This window comes from Pollicipes pollicipes, unplaced genomic scaffold, assembly GCF_011947565.3.
Source record: "Pollicipes pollicipes isolate AB1234 unplaced genomic scaffold, Ppol_2.1 Scaffold_7261;HRSCAF=8764_pilon_pilon_pilon, whole genome shotgun sequence".
NCBI classification, from domain to species: domain Eukaryota; kingdom Metazoa; phylum Arthropoda; class Thecostraca; order Pollicipedomorpha; family Pollicipedidae; genus Pollicipes; species Pollicipes pollicipes.
Genome location: NW_023597054.1, coordinates 2,579,484 through 2,602,781, shown reverse-complemented (window position 1 = coordinate 2,602,781; position 23,298 = coordinate 2,579,484). Strand labels below are relative to the sequence as shown.

Here is a 23,298-nt window from a genome sequence, read left to right as displayed (position 1 = left end):
ATATAAACATGGGCCTCACGACGGCGCGTCCTCTCATGGCATAAAATTCAGGCTGCACATTACTCATAAATCTGCTATTTTCTTATGGACTGTTCACTGAAACGCATGGAAAATAATAGGCGGGAAATCGGCACGTCATATAACAACACACATTAGCCACATATTTATACATTGGACATGTTAATTATTGCGATACGATGTAACCACTAAAAGGGACTACGACATAAAACGGGTCGAATTTAGGTGTGGGCACGTTACCTCAAAAGACCTACAGAGCGCGTATTCTGAATTATCTAAAAAGGGAAAAAGGGCCGGGGATCTCATTATTACCAACGTGTCGGCGATTCCTCCGCCGCGCCTACATGGTAGAGAGGTGAAGGCGCCGAGCGCCCGGCCGTCGGCGCGCCAGGCCGATACGCTCTCCCATCATCGCCTCCGTGTCGACGTCCCTCTCACTGCTACTTCACTCGTTGAACGTGTACTGGTTGACCGTGTGTTACTCCGACGAGGCCATTGTCTTAAGAGGGCCGCCCCCTATTGTTCCTCCTGACGCACATAGTAGCCCGCGGCGGACAGATACGCCGTGCGCCACAGGTGCCCTGTATGTAAACTCATGTGCGTCGAAGTTGTAAATCTCTAGGTCGTGACTTTCTGGTCAAAAAAGTCAAACAAGGCTAAACTTGGGCCAGGTGCTTAAAGCGCATCTCTCTTTACTTAACCGAGATGCCACTTGGAAAAATTTCAGGTGAGTTAGCTTATCTGACCTTTCCAAGACCAATAATTTAATCCTTAAATCACTTTCTAGTATTTTCATCAAAATTAGCGTCAAGAACAACTGAAAGGCACGTTGATTGCCTTGCAAGTCACGTCACTCGCCTTGGAGACGGCTCGAACAATGAATTAAAATAAATCGTACGTCTTATGCAAGTCAGATTTCTGCGTGCAGTCATTTACAAACACATGAAGGGGCTCCCCGTAAAAGCCACAGAGTCGCGCCCCTATAGCCCGTCCCCAGGAACCTACCCCGGAGTGGCCACGGTGCGGAGTGCTTCGAGTGGCCGAGGTCCATGGCTTACAAAGGGTCTGCGCCGGGCTGATACAAGCCTTTGCGTTGCACATGCGCACCATCCCACTATGGCACCTGGAACACCTGATTCGGAGCCTTCCATCGCTTGACGGCCAGCCTCGGCTTCCCGAGCCAGCGCGGCCGCCACCTGCCATCTGGCGAGAGTTCATCGAATCAGCTGAACCTGAGTGCCGTTTACAGCCGAGGCCCGTGCCATACACAAAGGGCGGCGCCCGTCTGCCGTACCAAGCAGCCGCACCATGTGGACCGCGGGACGGCACGCGAGCGCCGCGCCGCCGCCGGTGAGAATGTTTACACCATGTGGACCGCGGGACGGCACGCGAGCGCCGCACCGCCGCCGGTGAGAATGTTTACACCATGTGGACCGCGGGACGGCACGCGAGCGCCGCACCGCCGCCGGTGAGAATGTTTACACCATGTGGACCGCGGGACGGCACGCGAGCGCCGCACCGCCGCCGGTGAGAATGTTTACACCATGTGGACCGCGGGACGGCACGCGAGCGCCGCGCCGCCGCCGGTGAGAATGTTTACACCATGTGGACCGCGGGACGGCACGCGAGCGCCGCACCGCCGCCGGTGAGAATGTTTACACCATGTGGACCGCGGGACGGCACGCGAGCGCCGCACCGCCGCTGGTAAGAATGCTTACAAAGACTGTTCAGGAATTATGAGCACGCCCGTGTGACCGAGAAATTCAGACAGAGCTCCAAAAAGCTACCTCTTACGACAACTTGTCAAGAAAGCCTGTCTTGTTTTGACCTCGATTTGCATTTGTTTAGTTTTAACTTCAATATCTCGCCTAAGGTCAGTATAATGAATTGCAATCGTTAGTAAGCTGCCATTGCCTAAGAAATCATCTCAAAATTTTATATTGAGTTATCTAATGCCGTTGTCGCATCTGCTTACAGTTTCCCTGATAAGTGTGCCGGCTCGTAGCCATGGCCTGACTTTAACCTGCTGCAGGTTAGCGATCTTAAGAGTTATGCCAATTTTATGTCAAATATCGTTCATCCAACTGCACACAGCTATGTAAAGTTTGGCGTGTCTGCGGTGCACTGTTCGGGAGCTACTCCGGAAAACCACCGGAGGGGGGGGGGGGGGAGAGGCAAAGTGATTCCTTGCCTCGCCAAAGGTATACAATAAGTACGTGTGAGAATCAGGCGTATCTTCCGTTCCTTCGTGCCGGTTGCCGAGGCCGCTCTACAGTGTACAAATGAACAGCCAATCGGGCGGCACGCATCAACCACGTGACACGCGGCCATCAATTTGGCGGTGTCTGACGTTTGGAACCCGTCGCAACGACGCGACCGGCCAGCGAGATGGCAGACACAACGTGCTGTGTCGGTAATTGTATTCAACGTCTAGACGAAGTCATGGTATTGCAGCGAGCAGTGTATGCACGGGTGTGAATGTTCCATGGCACGCCCATTGTGAAAAGAAAACAACTTGCAGGCAGAGCAGCAGCCCAACAAACCAGCGTGAGCGTGACGTGTGACTTTTGAGACGGATCGCTCGCCGCGTATGGGTCGCCAGTGCTCCAGCCATTCAGACCGACTCTGTGCGCTGCGCGCGCAGGGACGTATCACATGCGGCGACCACCCAGCTAGGGGAGGAAGGCCTCCGCCGGCGGCGACACGCACGTGTACCGGTGGCTAGCGGAACAGAAGCTAACGCCCACCAGACCGGCCTGACTGTGCGTGGTGCAGGCGCCCAGACTGGTTATAACCGACGTTTCGACGCGCTTGACGGGCGTCCAGACCACCTCGCCGTCTGCCAGCAGCTGCGAGGCCAGCTGGCGTGCCGCGTCCGCCTCCGCCTGCACGCTGAAGGCGCTGTCGTCAGCGGCGCTCAGGTTGAAGAGGCGCTGGCAGGCGGCGGCGTAGTCACCGCTCTCACCGCCGCCGCTCTCCTCCGAGATGGCCACAAAGCGCGAGCAGACGCGGAGCGCCAGCGACGGCACGGTGGCCGGCCACCAGCTGTACCAGAGCTGGCCCGGCTGGTCGGCGGCGAGCGGGCCGCTGCAGCCGCTGAGCTGGCAGCTGCCGTCCGGCCGCCAGCTCAGCGCCGTGCAGCTGGGCAGGTGGCCGCAGGCGGCAGCGCACGCCATCAGGCCCGGCCGCTGCTCACCGCTCCCGGCGGCACCACCGTCCGGCTGGCGGCGGTACAGCCGAGAGGTGACGCCTGGCTCCACCGCGTCCGGCAGCAGCAACAGCAGCAGCAGCGGCAGTCGGAGCAAGGTCAGCATTACCACCACCGTTCCAGGACGTGTCCGCCCAGCCTGAATCCTCCGACGCGACTCCGGGGCGCCTTCTTAAAGGCCGGGTGTGGGGCGGCGCTTGGTAATGGCAAACAGCGGTCCTCGGGGGTTGGGGGGAGGGGGGGGGCGTAAAGCTACCGACCTCTAAATATTGACTAAGAGGACAGCAGCAAAACGAGTATGGAGATCCCGAGGGAGTTTTACTACCACGCAAGCACACATGTGTCGGAAAATGGCACAACAGCCGTGTTCCGAGCCCCATCCACTTGCGTACGGCAAAAGGCTAAATATTTGGCATAGACGTCCATTTCTCTGGGGATCCTTTGTTTTCGCCAGCAGCCGAGAGGCGTTCCTGAAGCGTATTCCCGTGGGGAAATCACAAACGTAACGACGGCCACATCAATGTGACTGCCGCGCCGAAACATTGAATATGTTTGGCTGTTTTGAAGCACATTCATTGTGTGCCTCAAGGTCAGGTAGTCATACAGCAACCGAGATAGGTACGCCTGAATGGCGAAAACAGGAACCCAGCACCCCGAGATGCGGTTTATCGCCCTCATCTCTTTATCATAAACGTTCAACTGGATTGAGCTTGACAGGCAGCCACCGCTTGCCCCCAGACCAGGGGCACAGCCAAAGCCTTGGTAAAGTGTGGGAGAGGCGAGGATTGACAAAAGGGCCCCTGATGATGACAGCTCCTCCCTTCTCTCCAAAGAGGAGAGGATCGCTAGATGCGGCTCACTTCATTTCGAGGCTGCACTATTTTCTATGTCTTAGTCTCTTTAATTTTTTAAACTGGTGCAGAAGCCAGAGGCCACCGCGAGTTGCAATTCTGTTCCTATCTTACAATCAGTAAACGATCTTACAACCAGCGCCAAAATGACGTCATGGAATTCACGGTCAGCGCTATGAATTTGCAATGGTTCAGTAACCTATTTTCCAACATATAACGCTCAGGAACTTTGCTATGATTTTTTTCTTGACTGCTGAGTTATTCACGACTTCGGGAAAGTATATCGTAGACAGAAGTGGGGCCACCAGTTTGTGTTAGTATGGCCAGATCATGCTCGTCTGGGTATGCTGGGCCTCATTCCAAATCAAGTGGCAAAATCTATATAACATAGTTTTGAACTTCGCGCTGGCGAGTCTAAGACATCAACCGACCCCCTGCGCTGCACCCTGCCGGACAGCCTGTGCGGCGCCGGCCCCGCAGCTTACACCAGGCGACGGCCGGTGGGTAGACGAAAATGATGACGCTTCCGACAAAAACGCTTTGTTTGAACGCTTTAGAACATCAACCTGCACGTTCAGAAGATAGTCCGGGTGCATATTTTACCTGTACGGTCACGGGAGGATCAAGGACTTCGACAACGAGGGGAGGGGGGGGGGGGCCACGAGACATTGTGAGGGCCAACTGGAGTTTGGTGTCCACTCCCAAAAATAGCCTTGCATTTCGGTCATAACATTTCAAGACAAGTCGTATGTAATATACACATCAATATATATATATATATATATATATATATATATATATATATATATATATATATATATATATATATGCTGATGTAAGTTTATATTTACTTCCCCATTTATTTACTAAATACAGAAACCCGTCTTACTGTGCGCAGCCCTATAAAGCGTAGGCGTGCCACGTATGCATACACATAGAGCTCACTCATGTTCTACAGATTATTTCAAATGCTGTGATTCTGAGGCAAGTGTTTCGGAACAGCAGGCAAAACAAACTTGAGTTGGCTGCTAACAATCATCAAAACCAAGCATGGACTTGATTTCTAGCTTACGTTTTTTATGGCTAGCCGGCTGGGTGATGTAATCAGCTAATGGCTCATGACTAATGCAGCATTTATCCCTTGTTTTTAGGAGTACAACGTGTTAAAACATTTAAAATATGTTAAGAACATGATGCGCTAGTAAAGTGAGTGGCACACACTAAACAGCCAATGGAAATGACACATACGACGTCGGCGGCATGTAAAACTACGTTCGGCAATCGCGCGTAAATAATTTATCGGCGCATATTCGACTGCTGCTCTAAGGCGAAGGCACCAATGCTAACAGGGACGGAACCTGAGCGATCATAGGTGCCGCAGGATGCCAACATAGTGGCTCTCGTCAACAAGTATAGGGCGCTCAGAGCAAGCAAAAGGAACGCAAGACCAACGTGGTGGCCCCTAAACGATAGGTAGTGCCCCGGCAGGCTGACACATAAGGCCCTGGTCATAGCACAGGACCCTCCGAGCAAAGGGGAATCAGTAAAGACCATAAATGAGTACCCCTGTGAGATCAAGAGTGCACGGGCAGGTTAGCAACACGAACCCCGATAGGAGGGGTGCCGGAAGTTTAGTGGTTAAAGCGTCTGCTTTGACCATTGCGCGTCCGGGAGACCAGAGGTACGGGGTTCGAATCCTCCCGGTGCCGTGCCCTTCCTGCCAGGGTGAGAGGCAGGCGACGCCATATAGCCTCAGCAGCCAAGTACGTCGTAAAAGTCCCAATGACGAGCTTCGATAGGGGTGAAGAGTCCTCCCCAAATGAGACAAAAGGGAGAGAGCCCTCGATCAAAGTAGAGGGCCCGTGAGCATCGGATGTCTCCGTGCCTTAACTTATAAAAGCCCTAGCAACAGCACAGGGCCCTCCAAGCAAGTGGAAAGAACCCGAGACTTATATGAAGGTCCCCTATGCAATTGAGTGCACTTGGAGCTTTTCGGATGAATGGGAAGAATCCGTGGAGGAAAACCCGATCAATCAACAGTGCTCAGGCATGGAGGCAGATGGCGTCCCAGCACCACATTGAGTCCTACGAAAAAAATGCAAAGAGATCAAGAACAACGTGAAAAGCTCCTCAGCAATCAGATTGAGCCGGCAAGTGGACATGGAGGGCCAGGCAACCAACAGCGTGATGCCTCTTGGCAGCGTAATGAGCCCCAACATTTTCCCCAAGCAACACTTTCTCAATGAGCGAAGAATGAATTTCGTTTACTTATGAACTCTTTGCTTTTGCTAACGATGGTTATTGGTCGTCTATCGGCCCAAAGGCATCCAATTTTGTTGTGTGTGTGTTTTTTTTGTAAGAGGACTGCGTCCGCACGGCCGGTTATGGGCCCCTTTGGAGCCTTTAGGCACCCTCGGCCTGGTCCATGGGAGATGGTCTCGTGCCTCCTCGCCACGCCCCACCTCCTGCGTCCACCACCGGTCCGAGCATCCGCATAGATCCGGCCCGCCAAGAACATAAGACCATCCATTCAAATAAGACATACTCACGGCGCATTGTGAAGGGCTCGGAACGATCGAGTGCGCCCGAGCAGGTTAACATATAGTGCTTTCTAACAAGGGCGTAAGGCCCTCCATTAGAATGGGAAGCACCGAAGACCTCGTACAAATGGACCCAGAATGATGGAATGTGCCCGAACAGCTTATCAGAACGGGCCCGACAAGAGCGTAGGGCCCTCCATTGAAATAGGAAGTAGCCAAAACCCAGTGTGGGGGGCTCCCTAAAGACAGCGTATACCCGAGCAGATTATCAAGTGGCCCAGACGGGAGAGTAGGGCCCCAAACTCAAACACCAAAACCCAATAAAAGGGCCCCGAACAATCCAGTGCGGCTGCAGCGGCGAACAGATGGAGTCTCCGACAACTGCGTGGGGCCCTCCATTCAGATCGGAAGTGCCCAAGACAAAATGTGGAGGGCCCCCGAATAATCGAGTGTGTCCGAGCAGGTTAACAAGTAGGGCCCGCCACAAGAGCATAGGGCCGCCCGATTCAGAAAAGAAGTCCCCAAGATCCAGTGTGGAGGGTTCCCGAACGACTGGGTGTGCCCAAGCAGGCCATCAGATGGCCCCCCGACAGGAGTGTAGGGCCCTAGGCCAGTGACAGAGAATGGGAAATGCCCTAGACCAATGTAGAGGGCCTATGAGCATATCGCAGGTGTGTCGGCAGGTTGACCGAGATCCACGAAAAGGACCCCTGAGCAACCGAGAATACCCCGGCAGGTTAAGATATGGGACCCGGCTATACCTCACGGAGCCCTTCTGGCGAGTGGAAAGAATCCGTGGAAGGGCCCGCGATTGACAAGAGTGCCCCGGCACGTTCATAGGAAGGGCTCCAACAACAGCGCAGTGCCCTCCGAGCAAATGCAAAGAAATGAACGGCAATGTGGAATGCTCCTTTACGATTGAAATGATCCTACAAGGGGGCATATGGGTCTCCCGGAAAGGGCATGGGCCTCTAGACAGTGTAATGAAGCTTAAGATTTCCAATTTACAACTTTTACCAATCAGTGAATAGCTATTTTCCTTCTTCTCATACGGCCTTTACTTTCGCTTAGATTTGTTCTTGGTCGCATGGAAGTGCAGAAATACCCAATTTTGTTGTGTTTTGTGTTTAAAAAACTGCACCTGTTCCGCCAGCGATGGCCCCCTCGGAACCAATGGGCTCATTTGGGGCCCAAAGGGGGCCATGACCCCGTGTCCCCTTCCCCTCCGGATCCGCCCCTGATGTAGTGCAAAAGTAAGTCAAAGACAGCTTTAATCTGAAAAGTGGGCCAGCCAGTTAACACTCCCCCCCCCACCTTGAAAAGTGGGGGCATGGCCACCTGCTCCCCCTCCCTGTTCCTACACCCATGCGACCACGGTACGAAATGACCACGGCGTGAAATGGATGCTCATTGTCGCTCAATGAAGCCCTTTCCTCGTAGCAGTTTTGGCCCACCATTTTCCTCTGGTGTCGCGGGCAATAGAAGCTGCCATATCCATAAAGTCGCCGCAACAGCGACAAATAATGGTAGTGTTGAAAGTGCCTTCGAAATCGCATGCACTTCATGCCTGTTCTTCGCCTTGCTCCTAACGTTTCGTTGCGATCAATGATTAAGGTGGGGTGGCGGTGGGATTGGAGTACGGTGTAAGATACATCAAACTTCATTCCACTGTAAGTGTTGGGCGTGCATAGAAGCGTAACTGTATGAAGTTGGCGTTTCATAAATAGCCATGACCTTTGCAAGTAAAGTACTGCAAATACCACGAAATTCCCAACATTGCGACCGCAAACAAGCATTGGCCGGCTGAGCCCGATGTTAAGTGATAGCCCACGTGATATTCAGTTACGCTGCACTTGGCATAGGGCAGTGGTTAGCATCAGCAAATGCTGAGAGAGGTTACGGTATACATTGGTACCTGATGTTACCAGCCTCCGCCCCTCACTTAAGCTCCAACAACTCCAGACCTCTAAACTTGTGAAGAAAGTGGGCAAAACTTAGGGAGACATATTTCCTGATGTATTTTATGGCCAGCTTGTCATCTGTCACTGTCCAGGCACCCAAATTTATTAATTGGAATTGTGCCCCTGCTCTCTTTCATAACTGTCATGTAATCAGTGTTTTTTGAAACTTTTGCCAGGTGATAAAACATGAAAAAAGTACACTTTCCAGGAATCAGAAGTGATCCACATGAAAATGCTAAATTGCTTTGCTTGACAGCTAACAAATCTATGGAGGATCAGTTTTGATTCTTATTTGAAGGTGGAACCAGTATCAATTCTATAGTACAGCCACACAAAATGAGTGACATTTTGCCTTCTGTCCATGTGTGTCCAGCTTAGGAGCATAGCTATGGTGAGATATGAACTATGCTATTAATCCAGTAACTTTCTGGTGAATGGTAAGTGGATATTGTGTTTTCACAAATAGGTTTCTGTTCTTTATCAGTGACCTTTTTCAGTCAGGATAACTTGAGTACCTTGAACCATGGACTACCCACAATTCCATGCACTAGGTAGTTCATGCCCAAGCTGTGAACTGATCTGATGGGCAAATGACATTCTTCAGAGTCCTAATGAGTCTTTAAGGAGTCTAAGGAGACTCCCTTCTGTTTTTCTTCAGTGCCAGTGCCAACCATAACTGACATGAGGACCTTTTCACCAGCACTAGCATGGAGTTATGCAGTACAGTCATTAATTGGCAGTCCTTTCCCCTGACAATGACCCAGTAGAAAAGTGATGATGCACATAAGAACTGTGCTACTAGCAAACAATACTGTGTGTGTTTATGACAATCATTTCCATGAGGTCATTGTGGTTGAGCCCCTCTGCAGACAGCTGGTTGCCTTACGCTGGTCCATTTCAGATGCGCCGTCGGAATGCCAGTGGTCCAGCGCCTGAACACGCGGCCCAGTACCACCGGCTGACGGCCGTCGGCGACGGCCAGTTCTGCGATGAGCAGGTTGGAACAGCGAGTTATGGTCCGCTGGCCCAGCGGTCTGGTTTACGGTACACTTTGTCCCGAAAAGACTCGTTGCGGCTATAAGAAATGGAACCACATCGGGAACGGCGTGAGAACACTGTGCTGTCTGCTATGGGTAGTTATGGCTCAGCTATGTCGAGGTCGTTCAGCCACTGTTCGGCATGGAGGCCCACCGGTCGTGCTCCGCTGGCCGTTCGAGCCGTGTCCCGCTGGCCGTTCGAGCTGTGGGTCGTCCGTCTCACGGACGCTGGCCGGCGTAGTTTCAGACAGTGCGGAAGCCGATCCCGTGGAAAAGCATCTTCCTGGCGTCATTCTTGTTCGCCGGCGGCACCACACTGCTCGTCATGGGCAGCTTGCTTGTATCCGGCTTTTTCGACGAGCGGGTAAGCGGGCGGGGGTCGGGACTCAACCCCGTCCGTGACGTCGGCGGACGGGCTGTTCACGGCTCACTGACCGTGAACATCCGTTCGCGGACACGCAGCTGCGGTTGGTCGCCGCTTCCCCCGCCCTGATGATCAGTTAACTGTTAGCGCTGTCCATATGTGCGCCGAACACCGCGTGTTTTTATATTAGCGGCCTGTGGGGTTGTCGCAGCCGGTGTTCCGTACGTGTGCGGGCCACCCAGGTACAGTGACGCCATATGTTTCCGCAGTACGCCGACCGCACCTGGCCCCTGATCGTGCTGGGCCTCATCATGTTCGTGCCGGGCGCCTATCACGTGCGTATGGCATACCTGGCCTACATCGGCTACGACGGCTACTCATTCGAGGACATTCCCAGCTTCGACTGAGCCGTCCGGTGTAGCCGGCTCCGCTGGCCGGTGGCCGGCTGCCGGAGGGCACGCCACCGCTGGCCGGTGGCCGGCTGCCGGAAGACACGCCACCGCTGGCCGGTGACCGGCTGCCGGAGGGCACGCCACCGCTGGCCGGTGGCCGGCTGCCGCAAGACACGCCACCGCTGGCTGGTGGCCGGCTGCCGGAGGGCACGCCACCGCTGGCCGGTGACCGGCTGCCGGAGGACACTCCACCGCTGGCCGGTGACCGGCTGCCGGAGGGCACGTCACCGCTGGCTGCATATAGCTGCAATGCAGCTCACCAGTGACATCCAATCATTCTGTAGGTACCGTTTTGTGCACGAGGCTGCTGCTGAGGCTGCTGGGGCTGCTGAGGCTGTTGACAACCGGCTACGGTATGATGGTCTCTGTGTTTCTGTTCCATCAGACGGGCATGGACGATGTGCTGAAGTGTGCGCGCTCAGGCACATGTTGTGAGGTGCGCTCAGGCACGTGTTGTGAAGTGCGCTCAGGCACGTGTTGTGAGGTGCGCTCAGGCACGTGTTGTGAGGTGGGCGCGGGCCAGTGACGGAAGCGGGGCAGAGCGGTTATCGGCGGGCGGCGCTCCTGTCCAGTGTGGTACTCACGCCGCCCGCACCGCCTTACCCGTCGAGGCCCGTCTCTCGTGGCCCTGGTGATGGCGCCATCAGCTGCTGAGCTTGCGGTCGGCAGTTAACGGCCTTTTTATCGACGTTATGCTCGGTGCTTATTTTGTTTAGTGTGCTTGTCTGTAATGAATATGCGTATTGTGCCTCCTAGACCGTTTGTATTGTCATTCGACGAGGGCCACACAGTACTGCATGTTCATTCTTCCCTTTCTCCGTTTGCATATTTCACTGACTGGCAAACGGAGCTGCCCAAATCAGTGGAACGTGGTCCGAGACGCCGGCGAAACGTACAATGTGTATTGGGTTTTACACTGGCAGTATGTAAGGTAGCGGTTTGATCGCAGGCTTGCAACGGTTGGACACGGCACTAGCACCGCCCAATTATGCACATGATCAAGTTTGGCCACAGCCATTCTGTTAACAAAAACATTGGTGTTTTCAAAATCGTGATTCATGGTTATTACTGGGAGCTATATGTGATCACACTGCACGTTGCCATTGTCCGCAAGCTCCTCCACACGTGATGTGAAGGACGTGCGCTGTCGCATCTGGGCGAAACGACCTGACAATGAATGAGCGGTCTTGCATTGGATCAGACAACAAGCTGACCAAGAACGCAGTTTGAGAGGCGGACGTGTCTGACGTCATCTTATAAGGGGTGTCCGTGACCTGAAGCGATCATGAACCTGGAACAGTCCCGTTAGCACAACACACGATATTAAGTCTCCAACAGACAAGGGATGAAGCATCAATTTTCGGGGACACGGGCGCTACACGGTCTTTCTTGTACATAACACCGTTTCATTTCCTGGCGGTAATCTTTGGTGCACATACAGTGGGTAATATACATCCACAAAGCGGATTAATATATGCTGTAAGGGGGCCAAACTTCCTCATTTCACCGAATTAGAACAATATAAACACATGTATTCGGCATATACTTTGTCGCCACACGGTTTCTCTGACTGCAAACGAATAAGGATTACAATTTTGAGGCCATTTTATCGCCACCACCGCCTCTTCCCTTTCGGTTAAGCTTAACACATGATACAGTTCCTACTCTCTAAAATACATCACCAGGCGCAAAAAACGGCTGCCACGCCACAGTCGTGTTACCACCGCTTGCCGGGCTTGTGGTAATTTTCCTGACATTTTGTCGTATTCGCCGAGCCCCTCCAACCCGAGCCAAGTCCTTACGGGAACGGTGCATGAAAATGCATGGTCGATCGTCGAGAAAAGCCTCAGATGACCCCACATCTAGGATCCACGTGTTCTACAATAGAACCTAACGTGTTCCACGATAGGGCCTACCGTGTTCTACAATAGGGCCTACCGGTCACAGTTTATGAAAAATCACAGTTTGAATTCGTCTAGAAGCGTGGCCGCGACCTGTCAGCGCGCCACCGGCCACGCGGGCCTCCGTGCTGCTGGTGACGCTGCGTCACGCGCGGCGCCCAGCGGCGTGCGGTCGCACGCATCGACCGTACATGGAAGTCACGCTTGAAGCGGACCGACATAATGCGAGCGCGCGCAGCCTCCGGCGCCCGCCGCCGTACAAATACAAAAACATGCGCTGCGGCCGCCGTCGGCGGAGGCGGCCTCACCCGGCGCCCGCCGGACGGCACGCACCTGACGCTGACGGGCCTGGCCGTCAGGCGGCTACGAGTCGGCCGGACCGGGCTTGGTCAGCCGCTTGGCGCCGCGGCTGGCCGGGCCCTTGGGCTTGGCGAACTTGGGCCGATGCAGCATCTTTTTGGGGTGGATCTCGTCCATCAGGAACTGCTCGGTCAGCTCGCTGGGGTCATCCACCTCGATCTGCCGATCAAACGGAAGGGTCCAGTCGCAGACGCCAGACTATAGGCATACGGCCAGCAGGTGCGCCGGCGGCGGGTCGTCCCAATGCGGCCAATAAACACGCCACTGTCTATTTCAGGAGGCGCTGGCGTGGCTGTTACCCCGCTGCGTGGGGGGACACAGTCCGGGAGCCTACCGATCCGGACTGGTCAGCCGTGTCTACCTCACACTGACCAGCCTGGACAGGGCGCGTAAGCCGAAGACAGCGCCCACCAGCCGAACACAGGACAGGCACATGACATCACGGCGGCCGGTTCACAGCTCTGGTCACTTACAGGGAGACCATGGCAACATCCAGGTGGACCGATCCCGCCCACCTTTTTGGTGATGCTCAGCTGGCACTGGTTCTCTATGACGTCGATGACTGAGGACTTGCAGCTGGAGTACAGCATGCGCTCCCGGATGGAGCAGTTGTAGCCGGGCATGGAGTAGATGAACACTGGCGGGGCGGCACCACAGGTCGGCACGCGTCCGTCTCAGGCCGACCGCGGCCGTCCGCCTCAGGCCGACCCGCGGCCGTCCCGCCTCAGGCCGACCGCCGCCGTCCGCCTCAGGCCGACCGCGGCCGTCCGCCTCAGGCCGACCGCCGCCCGTCCGCCTCAGGCCGACCGCCGCCGTCCGCCTCAGGCCGACCACCGCCGTCCGTCCAGCACACAGTCGGCATTCCTCCCCCACCCCCCCTCGCGTACGGAGTGGCTGCTCGGCGCCCACGACAGAGCTGTGTGTGGTCTTCCTTTGGCATATAGCGGGCCTTACAGGCGCCAGTCCAATACACACTGCGTCAGGCACCGGCGCCCCGCGTCCTCTAAAATTCCGCGCAGTTCAAGCGCAGCACTCGCGGGCAGCAGGTTGAGCCTACCAAACATATTTCTAGCTTTGTGCTTGTCAACTTGAGGGAAAAATCACGAATGACGGCTTTTTCAGAAAATTTCAATGAAGAATGCGGCAAACCCCAGCACTTTTGTCCAAACGTCACATCACATGGTGGCTTTATGTCCGACTACAACGCGGGTACCAAAGCCCCATAGTGCCCATACGCAAGCTTAAGATTTCAAAAGCATCGCAACGTAAAGACCACGAGACGAACACGAAAAAGCAGGAGATGTCGCGTCTCTGCCACTAAAACTAAATGACATTTTTTCAGTGAGCAAGATTTACTTTCACAACATCGCTTTAAAAGTATAAATTTCCACTCAGATGTCTCGACATCAGATTTAACAAGGCATACCTTGCTCTTTAAGCTGAGACGAATCGATCAGCATAGGCGGCAACTCGGAATGATCTGCACCGCCGCAGCCTGCACCGTTGTGCAAATAGGATAGCATGTATGGCCTCGGACCCTATGCGGCCGGCTCGTATCGCCGGCGAGTTCTGTGTTCAAACCTGGCAACTCCATGACGACGCCGGTCCCGCACAGTGGCCAGCACCCACTCACCGAGACTGTGGAACTGGTCACCCTCGTACCTGGTGGCTGAACACGTACAGGTGATAGCGCGCGTGGTCGGTGGGCACGTGCCGTGCGAGCGCCGCCGCCGGCGTGGTGGTCGGCCGCCGCCAGGTTAATGGTCTCCTTGTCCAAGTCTGCGGCAAGCGCGCCGGAGCCCGGTCACACGCGCCCGGCCCTGTCGGGACTGCGGTGAACCGCTCTCGACAGGGGCTGACAGCCAGGCGGCTCACACGGGGGGGGGGTCGTCAGCCCGGTCACAGGTCACCAGGCGGCTCACACGAGGGGTCGTCAGCCCGGTCACAGGTCACCAGGCGGCTCACACGAGGGGTCGTCAGCCCGGTCACAGGTCACCAGGCGGCTCACACGAGGGGTCGTCAGCCCGGTCACAGGTCGCTGGCCGGCGCCGAAGACGACGGACGGCGTCATACGGAGTGGGCCGCGCTCCACAACACGCCCCGCCCACCACCAGAGCGCGTTTCCTTCATTCCGGGGCAGGGGGGGGGGGGGGGCGGTCAGATGGCCGGGGACAGACTGCCTGCTACACAGCGGTACATCCGGTGGGCAAAATCTGCACAGTGCGCTGTCCCAACGGGCCACTTGGCCGCGCTCGTTTCAGCCGGAGGCGTCCGCCGGAAGCGACACGCATCCAATATTGATGGGAGTTGTACTGTGATGTTGCAAGGACACTGCGAATTGGAAATGGGGTCCTTCATGTGTATTCTGCTACAGAATTCAATTCATCGTCGTTTTTTGGCGAATGTTTGGTCAGTTCAACAAAAGGATGATATCTCAGCACAAAAGACTTGCTGAAGTTAGGTGCTGGCACTAGGCTGCACCACCATAATGGGAGCCAGGCTCATGTCGAAGGGAGCGCCCGTGACCCGGCGCCCCGGAACTGACCTATGCTCAGCTGTACGTAGTTCACCCTGCCCTGGGACAGACCGGCCACCTCGTTCCAGCGCCTCGCGGCTGATCGGGAAGGACACGCTGCCCATCGTCTGCTGCTTGGTTGTCCACCGACACGTCCACCCCCACCTGTCCGCAAGGCGGCACCGTATGTGGACACGGTGCACGGGCGGAGAACGGAGCAACGAGACAAAGAACGGAGCGACATCCCGCCGTCTTAGTGTACGCCTTCTGGCAGCCAGGCGCGCAGGGTACACGGCAAGGGGCGGAGAACGGAGCAACGAGACAAAGAACGGAGCGACATCCCGCCGTCTCAGTATACGCCTTCTGGCGGCCAGGCGCGCAGGGTACACGGCCAGGCAGACCCGCAGCACCTCAGCCCCTCCTTTAGCCATACTGATTTTCGAAGCATCTGGACGTTTGAACGTAACATTGAGTCATTCCTGCGCCCATTCATGGGCGGGAAAACCTGTTGCAAATGACAGGACAGCATCAGAACACCTGTGGACTCGCTATCCTAACTAGGGCGCTCCTTCCAGGCTGCCGGCGTTCAGTTTCGAACCTCACCTCTGCCCTCTTGATCTCATCCCTCTCCTCCTCGGCCATGGAGCGAGGGGCGGGCGCCTTCTGGGCACGCAGATGGCGCCGGTAGCCGGTCAGCGTCACGTCCTCCTGACAGCACCGTGTCACAACACCGTGTCACAACAGCGTGTCACAACACCGTGTTACAACAGCGTGTCACAACACCGTGTTACAACAGCGTGTCACAATAGCGAGGCCAAACTTCAGATTGGCGTCCAAAGTGCCCCAGAACCCAGAAGTGTCCCAGAACCTAGACACCTGTTTTAAGCAAAAGATTATTGGTGCTTATTTAAGGTCAGGGATCTTTTTGACCTGTCAGAGGTCATGGCAATCAGAATCCTACAAGGCTTCTTTGAGTCTTGCATTTGAGCAGAAGCATCAAAGTTTGAAGCCTATGTTCACAAAAACAAAAAGGTTTACCTGAGTCATTTTAGGTCAGTGACCTATCCTGAGATTTAAGAAGTCTATGGAAGATGTATGATATGGTTCCTGTTATCAATCACATTTGAAATGAGTACCAGAAACTAAGTCAGAAACCATTCCGCACAGCACGCCCTAGAGTAACAAAACAGGTTGGTTTTGACCCTTGGTCTGAACTTCATACCTGATCCTATGTCAATGGAACTTGTTCATGCAATTTGTGTGTTCCCTAAGAAACTATCTCACAGATGTATGGCTTCATCTAACACTCTGTTGTTGCATCAGCTTGAAGAATTCCCTAGAAATCGTCTTCACTGCATTCATGGCCGGACCTTGGCCTGCCACAGGTCAGCTACCTTACAAGGTACATGTGAATTTTGGATATCAAACGATCCATTATTCAATTATCTTCAGGAATATGGCGCGACCGCGCCGCGCTGTTCGGAAATCACGCCGGAAAACCCTCCGAGGGAGGCTAAACTAACGCCGCGAGCGCGTGTTAACAACTAAAGGCAAAAACCTTCGAGGGAGGCTAAACTGACGCCGCGAGCGCGTGTTAACTAAAGGCAAAAACCTTCGAGGGAGGCTAAACTGACGCCGCGAGCACGTGTTAACAACTAAAGGCAAAAATCTTCGAGGGAGGCTAAACTGACGCCGCGAGCGCGTGTTAACAATTAAAGGCAAAAACCTTCGAGGGAGGCTAAACTGACGCCGCGAGCGAGTGTTAACAACTTAAGGCAAAAACCTTCGAGGGAGGCTAAAACTGACGCCGCGAGCGCGTGTTAACAACTAAAGGCAAAAATCACCTTGTTGTGCCAAAGACTTCATCCTTGATCTGGGCCCCACCAAATTCCTTCTTGAGTGTGGCCTTTGTAGAGGCATACAGCATCTTCTGCCTGACTGGCGAGTCATCCGGTGACCATGTGATCAGCAGCCACTCAAAGCCCATTGAATTCTTGGAGTCTAGCCTGCAACAGTGCCATTTATGTTACCTTTATGTGGGCATGTGCTATGTACACTTGAAGTCACTTCAGCTACAACCATATGTTAATGCTTTTGCACATCAGTGAGTGCTGTAACATCACAGCCCACCATCACAGCCCTGTAACGGGCAATATTGTCGCCATGACAAGATGCATGGTTAACAAGGTTGAATAGAAATGGCAATGAACGGACTTGAGCTTCTCATTTTGCAGTACCATGAGTTACAAATTCTGACAATGACAGCTCCATATATCCAGTTTCAAAAAGCTGGGAGGTGCTGGTTTAACAACTAGCAAACATGGGTAACACTACCCATCCCACAAGTTTCAGGCTATGCCCATGCATCATAGCAACACTCAACCTGCCATGCCAATGTTCAATGTGTCAAGCTATTTATGCAACACAAACACCACTTGAAATGATGATTCAGGGGTGTCATTTACTTTTCAGTCAGGGTTCAAAGTGGGGTGGAGGCTATATTTATGCTCTTCTTTATCTTTATCTTTATCTTTATCTTTATCTATTTAAGCTTTCCCTGCATTTCAGGAAGAAAATGGCCAATGGAGCAATCAGGAAAAAGCCATTTTTGGGCATATTTTGAGGGCAGGGTTTTATATTTTTTGCTGTCTCTCCCCCCCCCCCCCCCCCCACTCATGTTGTGAAAGCATGCCCCTGTGCTGACTTGTTTACAATATGCATTTGAATTGAACATTTCATGGATAGTGTTGTTTGGCCGGCAACTCCTGTTATCTACGAAACACTTCGCAGGTCTAGCCATTGGATAAACAGACCTATACAGGATGTATGTCGGCTGCTTGTCATCTGTGAGATCTGGAACTGTGCTGTCCCAGTCAGTTTCCCAGGTAGACTCAGCAGGCACATGGGTGTGGGAGCTTAACTGCTCTGCAAGAACAATGATGGAGTTACAGCACTTCATCATACACACATGAAAATGCAAACAGCAGCTCACTTTTTTTGCACAACTGGAGCAATGTGTCTCAGACATTATCCTTGTGTCTGAGATGAGACTGCTTTCCAAAGTAGCTTTATGCTTCTCAGCATCAAGATGCCAGTGGCTGTGAAAATGATAGTGATGAGTGTGGTCTTTACACAAAACTCAGCACACAAGTTGTACATGGTTGATGTGATTACTTGGTGGTGTAGGAGAGTTGTGCAAGAAGTCATCCAATGTTCATCCACTTACAGGAATCACCTGATCCATGAACATTTAATGCATCCATGTTTCTTTTGCTTACCATCTTCAATGGATATTTTGATGGCCCTGACACTTCCATTTCTGCAGCTGCCAAAAAATGTCATCAACTCCTGGTTGGCTACAATCCCTGTTTGGTGGGACATCTTTCCTCTGTAAAGAATGAAGAAAGTGGTCATGAGGAGGATTTCCTTACATCATCATTCTCTGTTGGCAGTCAGCAGCAGCCACCAACCTGAAACCATATTGAGGCAATCACACACCTCCCTCCTTCCTTGTTCTCCTCCTCTTCCCCCGCTCCATGGCATGGTTCTAAAAATTATCAATGGTTGGTTTCTAGCATCAAATTTACACAGCTTAATAATCTTTTCATCGAGTTCTGCTGCAGAGAATAGCCAGGTCCCACGTCACACTTTGCCACCCAGCCGAGGTGTTATCCTTGAATGCTTGCGGAACACTTTTGTACGACAAATATTGGTTTGGCTTGATGGTGGAGCCAGACAGCACTGCAGCACACAGTGGTGTCCTTTAAGAACAATCTATCATGCAGCAAGACAACTGCATGCATGAGAAAACGACCCCCGTTGACAATGTTGCCTTAGTTCTGAATTGTCATGTGTCCAGACTACACCAAAGAACATCAGTCCATAACAATAGCCCTTGATGTCAATACTTCTATACCCTGCCGAGCTACTGTCTCTGAACATGGAATCCTAAAATGCTAATCAGGAGCCTAGGCTGGTAGTCATTAATCATAGGTTTTGGAAACCATATATTAAAATTAAACATTGTCATCATTACTGTAGTTTCAATTATCACTCACTTCACCCCCATTAGTCATTCCAGTGGCTCCATTGTAATAGCCCAGGTGGTTAGAGTGCCTGCCTCCTGATATTTATGTGCTTTCTCTTCAATTTCAGGCCTTCTGGCTGCTTGCTAGTTGCCCTTGACTGTGACAGCCTTTAACTGGTGACTTCAGCCACACTGGAGTTCAGATGATGTCAGAGGGCAGCAAATCCCCTTCTGTGTATTGCTGTATATCTCCAACTCTCTATACACCCCTCCCCTGCTACATGGCTCCATATGTCCAGAAGAAGCAGGTCAGTTATATATTCCTTAAAAGCCACTGTGCCAATCCTTATGAGCAGGGTAGATCTGAGTACAGTTACATATATACTCAACATACTGAGTGTACTCATCATTTGTCAATCAGACTGAGATGGCCATCAGTCAGTGGCAGCAGCTGAGCTAGAAGTCAGGAGAATTCAGAGGGCAGGACAAGGCACCAAATATTGCAGCACATTTAGCCCTTTTCACAAAACTTTACTGATGACCAGGAAATGTATTATTATTGGATAGGTCTGGGCTTAGGCAGCACACACTACTTAGCATGGGCTATGACCCCAGAAATCTAGCAATTGAAAATCTTGTCATGCAACATAAGTTTAATATATTATGCAAGTTTGAATGGGCATTCACCATTGATTCTTCTGTTACCTGTGGACCCAGCAAAAATATTAAAGTCACATAATGTTGGCAACTGCTGTAAGGATATCTTTTATTGCAGTCCAGTTCTTTAGTTTGTTATTTTGTAGTCATTGAACTGAAAAGGCACATCCAGCACAGTTTTGGCAAGACATCCAAAGCCCCTATTAAGTAGTATGGTATTTACTGCTTCCTGATGGAATGGACCAGGTTGGATCGGCCTGAGCTGAACTGAGATCAACTATACTGTGTTGGATTGCCCTGAGCTGATCTGAGATTAATTGGGCTGGGCCAGTGGCAGTCAGGTTATGCATGTTGGGTTAGTGTAGATTAGCTTAAAGGGACATGGGAGTTCAGGAGCAAGGACTGGTGCCTTAACTTGCCAAAAATATTCCTGGACCTTTAGGGTGACCAGCATTCAACTGTTGATCATATTTTCATGGTTTCCTCATAACTATGTCCAAAAACAGACCCTACACTTAATCATATGTTGCATTTTATTCACTGGCATTTTTTGAGAACACACATAGCAACAGTTGGAGAATGGGAGTTTGAAATCCTTTGAATACTGAACTATCATATGCCAAAAAAATCAAACTCCATACACCATATCATCATGTAATGTCATTAGGGCTTTAAGACACTCCTCTGCTCAGGCTATATGGCATTGCCTGTCTCTCATCATAGGCCTTATAGTTGTCTGGATCTGTAACTGCACATGTATGTCAATATGTAGAATACACCATGACTGCTGGTATAGCAAAAACCACATAAAAGTAGCAGAGCCTAGCAGACACAACTTAATAGCAGCAATGTCACAATGAAAAAGGACAGATGAAGGTTATAGAAAAGACAATGGCACTAAGTTCATGTTTCATGCTGGCATTTCATGAAGGATTAGACTGGCTACATTCCAGTGAAATACCTCATTTTAGAAGACTTTACTTTACTTCAGTTAACACCTACAAAAATACATGTCACACAGAGGACCATTAAACCAGGAAACACTGTCAATACTCTGAACAAAGGATCTTTACAGCAAACAAAATTGAGTGACCGTGATAGCCATGGTTAATTTAAGCCTCCAGGGCAGCCCATCCCCGCCCAGACTGATCGCCAGCTCGTCAATCACCCCTGGACGCTGGATCTCGCAAACCACATCGGAAGCATGAAGGTTAAAACAGCATGCCAACAACACCTGGGGCATAAATTGCACTCCTCGCGTTGTTTTCCACTTGCCTATGTGTTCAGGTTTCACGAAGTACCACCACTGCCGAACCGCTCCAACGTTTGAAGCAATGCATATGCTATTATTGTTGTATCGCCTTGTTACAGGCGTGTTACGGGCCTCACGCCTAATGCGCTGGAAACGTCACCGCTTGGCCGGCGCACAGGAGCTTCCATATCCATTTCGTGTTCCCAAATTCTGTCATTGCGCTGAGTTCGTCAAGTGCGTGGCCCAGCGAGCAGGCAAGAAGCTGCCCGGCCATCAATCGAGCAAGCAGGGTCTGTTTAAACAAACGATCATTTAAGTTCTTGCCCTGCTCCTCCCTTAATGTCGTGCTATTCCTGGTCCATGTAGGAATGTTGTGATCCATTCAGCTTCAGGCATTTACTGGCCTTTCCTGTTCACGCGGCCCCCACTCAATAAAATAGATATGATCCTTGAACGTACAATACAAGTGCCATTACTGCCATTCAGATCGCGGATGCTAGGGGTTGCTGAATGTTCCAGTCCCAAGTCATAAAAATTGCTGTCTAATTTGTACCCAGGGATGTGCAAAACTTCTGTATATTTTTTAAGTACCTGCCTATTCTATTTTGACCATACTAGTCTGCTTGAAAATCACTTGGTGAGCTGTTGGCAGCATCATTTATGCGATAAATGTGATGCTCCAAAATAATCAAGAGTTATATATTGTGATGTGTTGCATGTGCATGCCTTTGTGATTGTGCATGTACTGTTGGTGTCACATGTGGTGGTGGCTCGCATAGTGGTTGCTTGGTGCATGTGGTCGTGGACGATCTTGTTGCCGCAGGCTGCATGCCCTTGTGCTAGCTCCCAGGGCTGCATGTGGTGTATGGCCAGTTGCCATCTGGTGAGTCCCTTGCATGTGTTGCAGAATGGGTGTCTAGTTTGATGGTGTGCTACTTCCTGAATAACCTGCAAGTTGGCAGGCATCACAGTATAGAAAAGGCAAAAAGGCCATGTTCTGCATTAAAGTGTATGCTTGAAAGGTACAAAATTAGGCATCAGTGTGCTCAAAATTAAGTAACATGTCTGTGTAAGTTTCATGTCACTGTGGGATAGTTTGGCAAATGCAAGCATGCAAACTGAAAACATTTGATGTTTGAAGGATTGTCTTTGGAAATGGCAGAGGTTTCAATTATTGGTTCAGAGGGATGAAATAAAACATGTAATACAAAATACTGGCCTAGGCACTTACCCATATCAGCAAGATCTCATTGGGCCCAGTTCATTCCTGTTGTTCTTTTTTCAAAGGCCCAATAGTTCTTAGTATGGAAATAACAGGTGGTCACATCCCACTATCCAAGTTGTGAAAGGAGGCTTGGCAGAATGAGGATTAACATTTCAAGCTGTGCATGCCTCAGCAGTCTTATGTACTGCAGCATGCACCCAGCATGTGCAAGTATCAAAGTTGTGTGGTTAATGCAGGCCTCGACCACCCAGACCTCGCTCTGGAGCACACTGATGGCTGCTGTCGTCCGCAGGCAGGCAGCTGCGATGCGGGTGGTGTTCCTGCACCCGGATCTGGGCATCGGCGGCGCCGAGCGTCTGGTAGTGGACGCCGGCCTGGCGCTGCAGCGCCGCGGCCACCACGTCTCCTACGTCACGGCGCACCACGACCGGCGCCACTGCTTCCCCGAGACACTGGACAGGCTGCCGGTGCGCGTGTGCGGCGGCTGGCTGCCTGGCAGCGTGTGCGGCCGTCTGCGCGCCTTCTGCGTCTACCTGCGCATGGTGTACGCGGCGCTGTGCCTGCTGCTGGCGCCCGGGCCGCCGCCCGACCTTGTCTTCTGCGACCAGGTGTCGGCGTGTGTGCCGCTGCTGCGCTGGGCTGGCCTGCGCGTGCTCTTCTACTGCCACTTCCCGGACCAGCTGCTGACGCAGCGGCGTTCGCCGCTTAAGCGGCTGTACCGCGCGCCGCTCGACTGGCTGGAAGAGCGCTCGACAGGCGCCGCTCACCGCGTCCTGGTCAACAGCCGCTTCACCGGCCAGGTGTTCGCCGAGACGTTCCCGCGCCTGCGCCACCGCCGGCCGGACGTGCTGTACCCGTCGCTGGACCTGGCCGCGTTCGACGCGCCGTCGGACCTCTCGCTGGCTGAGGTGCTCGGCGCGCCGCCGCCGC

At 52.6% G+C, this 23,298-nt stretch overlaps 2 protein-coding genes and 1 pseudogene across 3 annotated transcripts in view; 2 read left to right on the top strand and 1 right to left on the bottom strand.

Moving 5' to 3' along the window:
• Positions 1-8,211: 8,211 nt before the first annotated feature.
• Positions 8,212-10,471, top strand: LOC119113053 (transmembrane protein 230-like). 2 transcript variants are annotated; one of them, XM_037237379.1, is made up of 4 exons: positions 8,212-8,287; positions 9,480-9,575; positions 9,857-9,979; positions 10,249-10,471. In XM_037237379.1, exons 2-4 carry the CDS (start codon positions 9,480-9,482, stop codon positions 10,384-10,386), a joined length of 357 nt encoding a protein of 118 aa, XP_037093274.1. In that variant the 5' UTR covers positions 8,212-8,287; the 3' UTR covers positions 10,387-10,471. The 2 variants fall into 2 exon arrangements, with proteins under 2 accessions (XP_037093274.1, XP_037093273.1); XM_037237378.1 differs by lacking the exon at positions 8,212-8,287 and adding an exon at positions 8,810-9,015.
• Positions 10,472-12,635: 2,164 nt separating this feature from the next.
• On the bottom strand, positions 12,636-21,242 carry LOC119112471 (twinfilin-1-like; annotated as a pseudogene).
• A 129-nt stretch (positions 21,243-21,371) lies between these two features.
• LOC119112465 (alpha-1,3/1,6-mannosyltransferase ALG2-like) overlaps positions 21,372-23,298 on the top strand; it is a 6,354-nt gene continuing 4,427 nt past the window's right edge. Inside the window, exons 1-2 of the mRNA XM_037236666.1 lie at positions 21,372-21,433; positions 22,661-23,283. Coding sequence (XP_037092561.1) covers positions 22,674-23,283 — 610 coding nt within the window. The 5' untranslated portion in view covers positions 21,372-21,433; positions 22,661-22,673. The remainder of the gene's footprint in view (positions 21,434-22,660; positions 23,284-23,298) is intronic.

Excerpts from the sequence above, each read along its gene's own strand:
- LOC119113053 (XM_037237378.1), top strand. Across the intron at positions 9,576-9,856 it reads GCCAGTTCTGCGATGAGCAG|TTTCAGACAGTGCGGAAGCC; the intron begins GTTGGAACAGCG and ends TGGCCGGCGTAG. Across the intron at positions 9,980-10,248 it reads CCGGCTTTTTCGACGAGCGG|TACGCCGACCGCACCTGGCC; the intron begins GTAAGCGGGCGG and ends ATGTTTCCGCAG.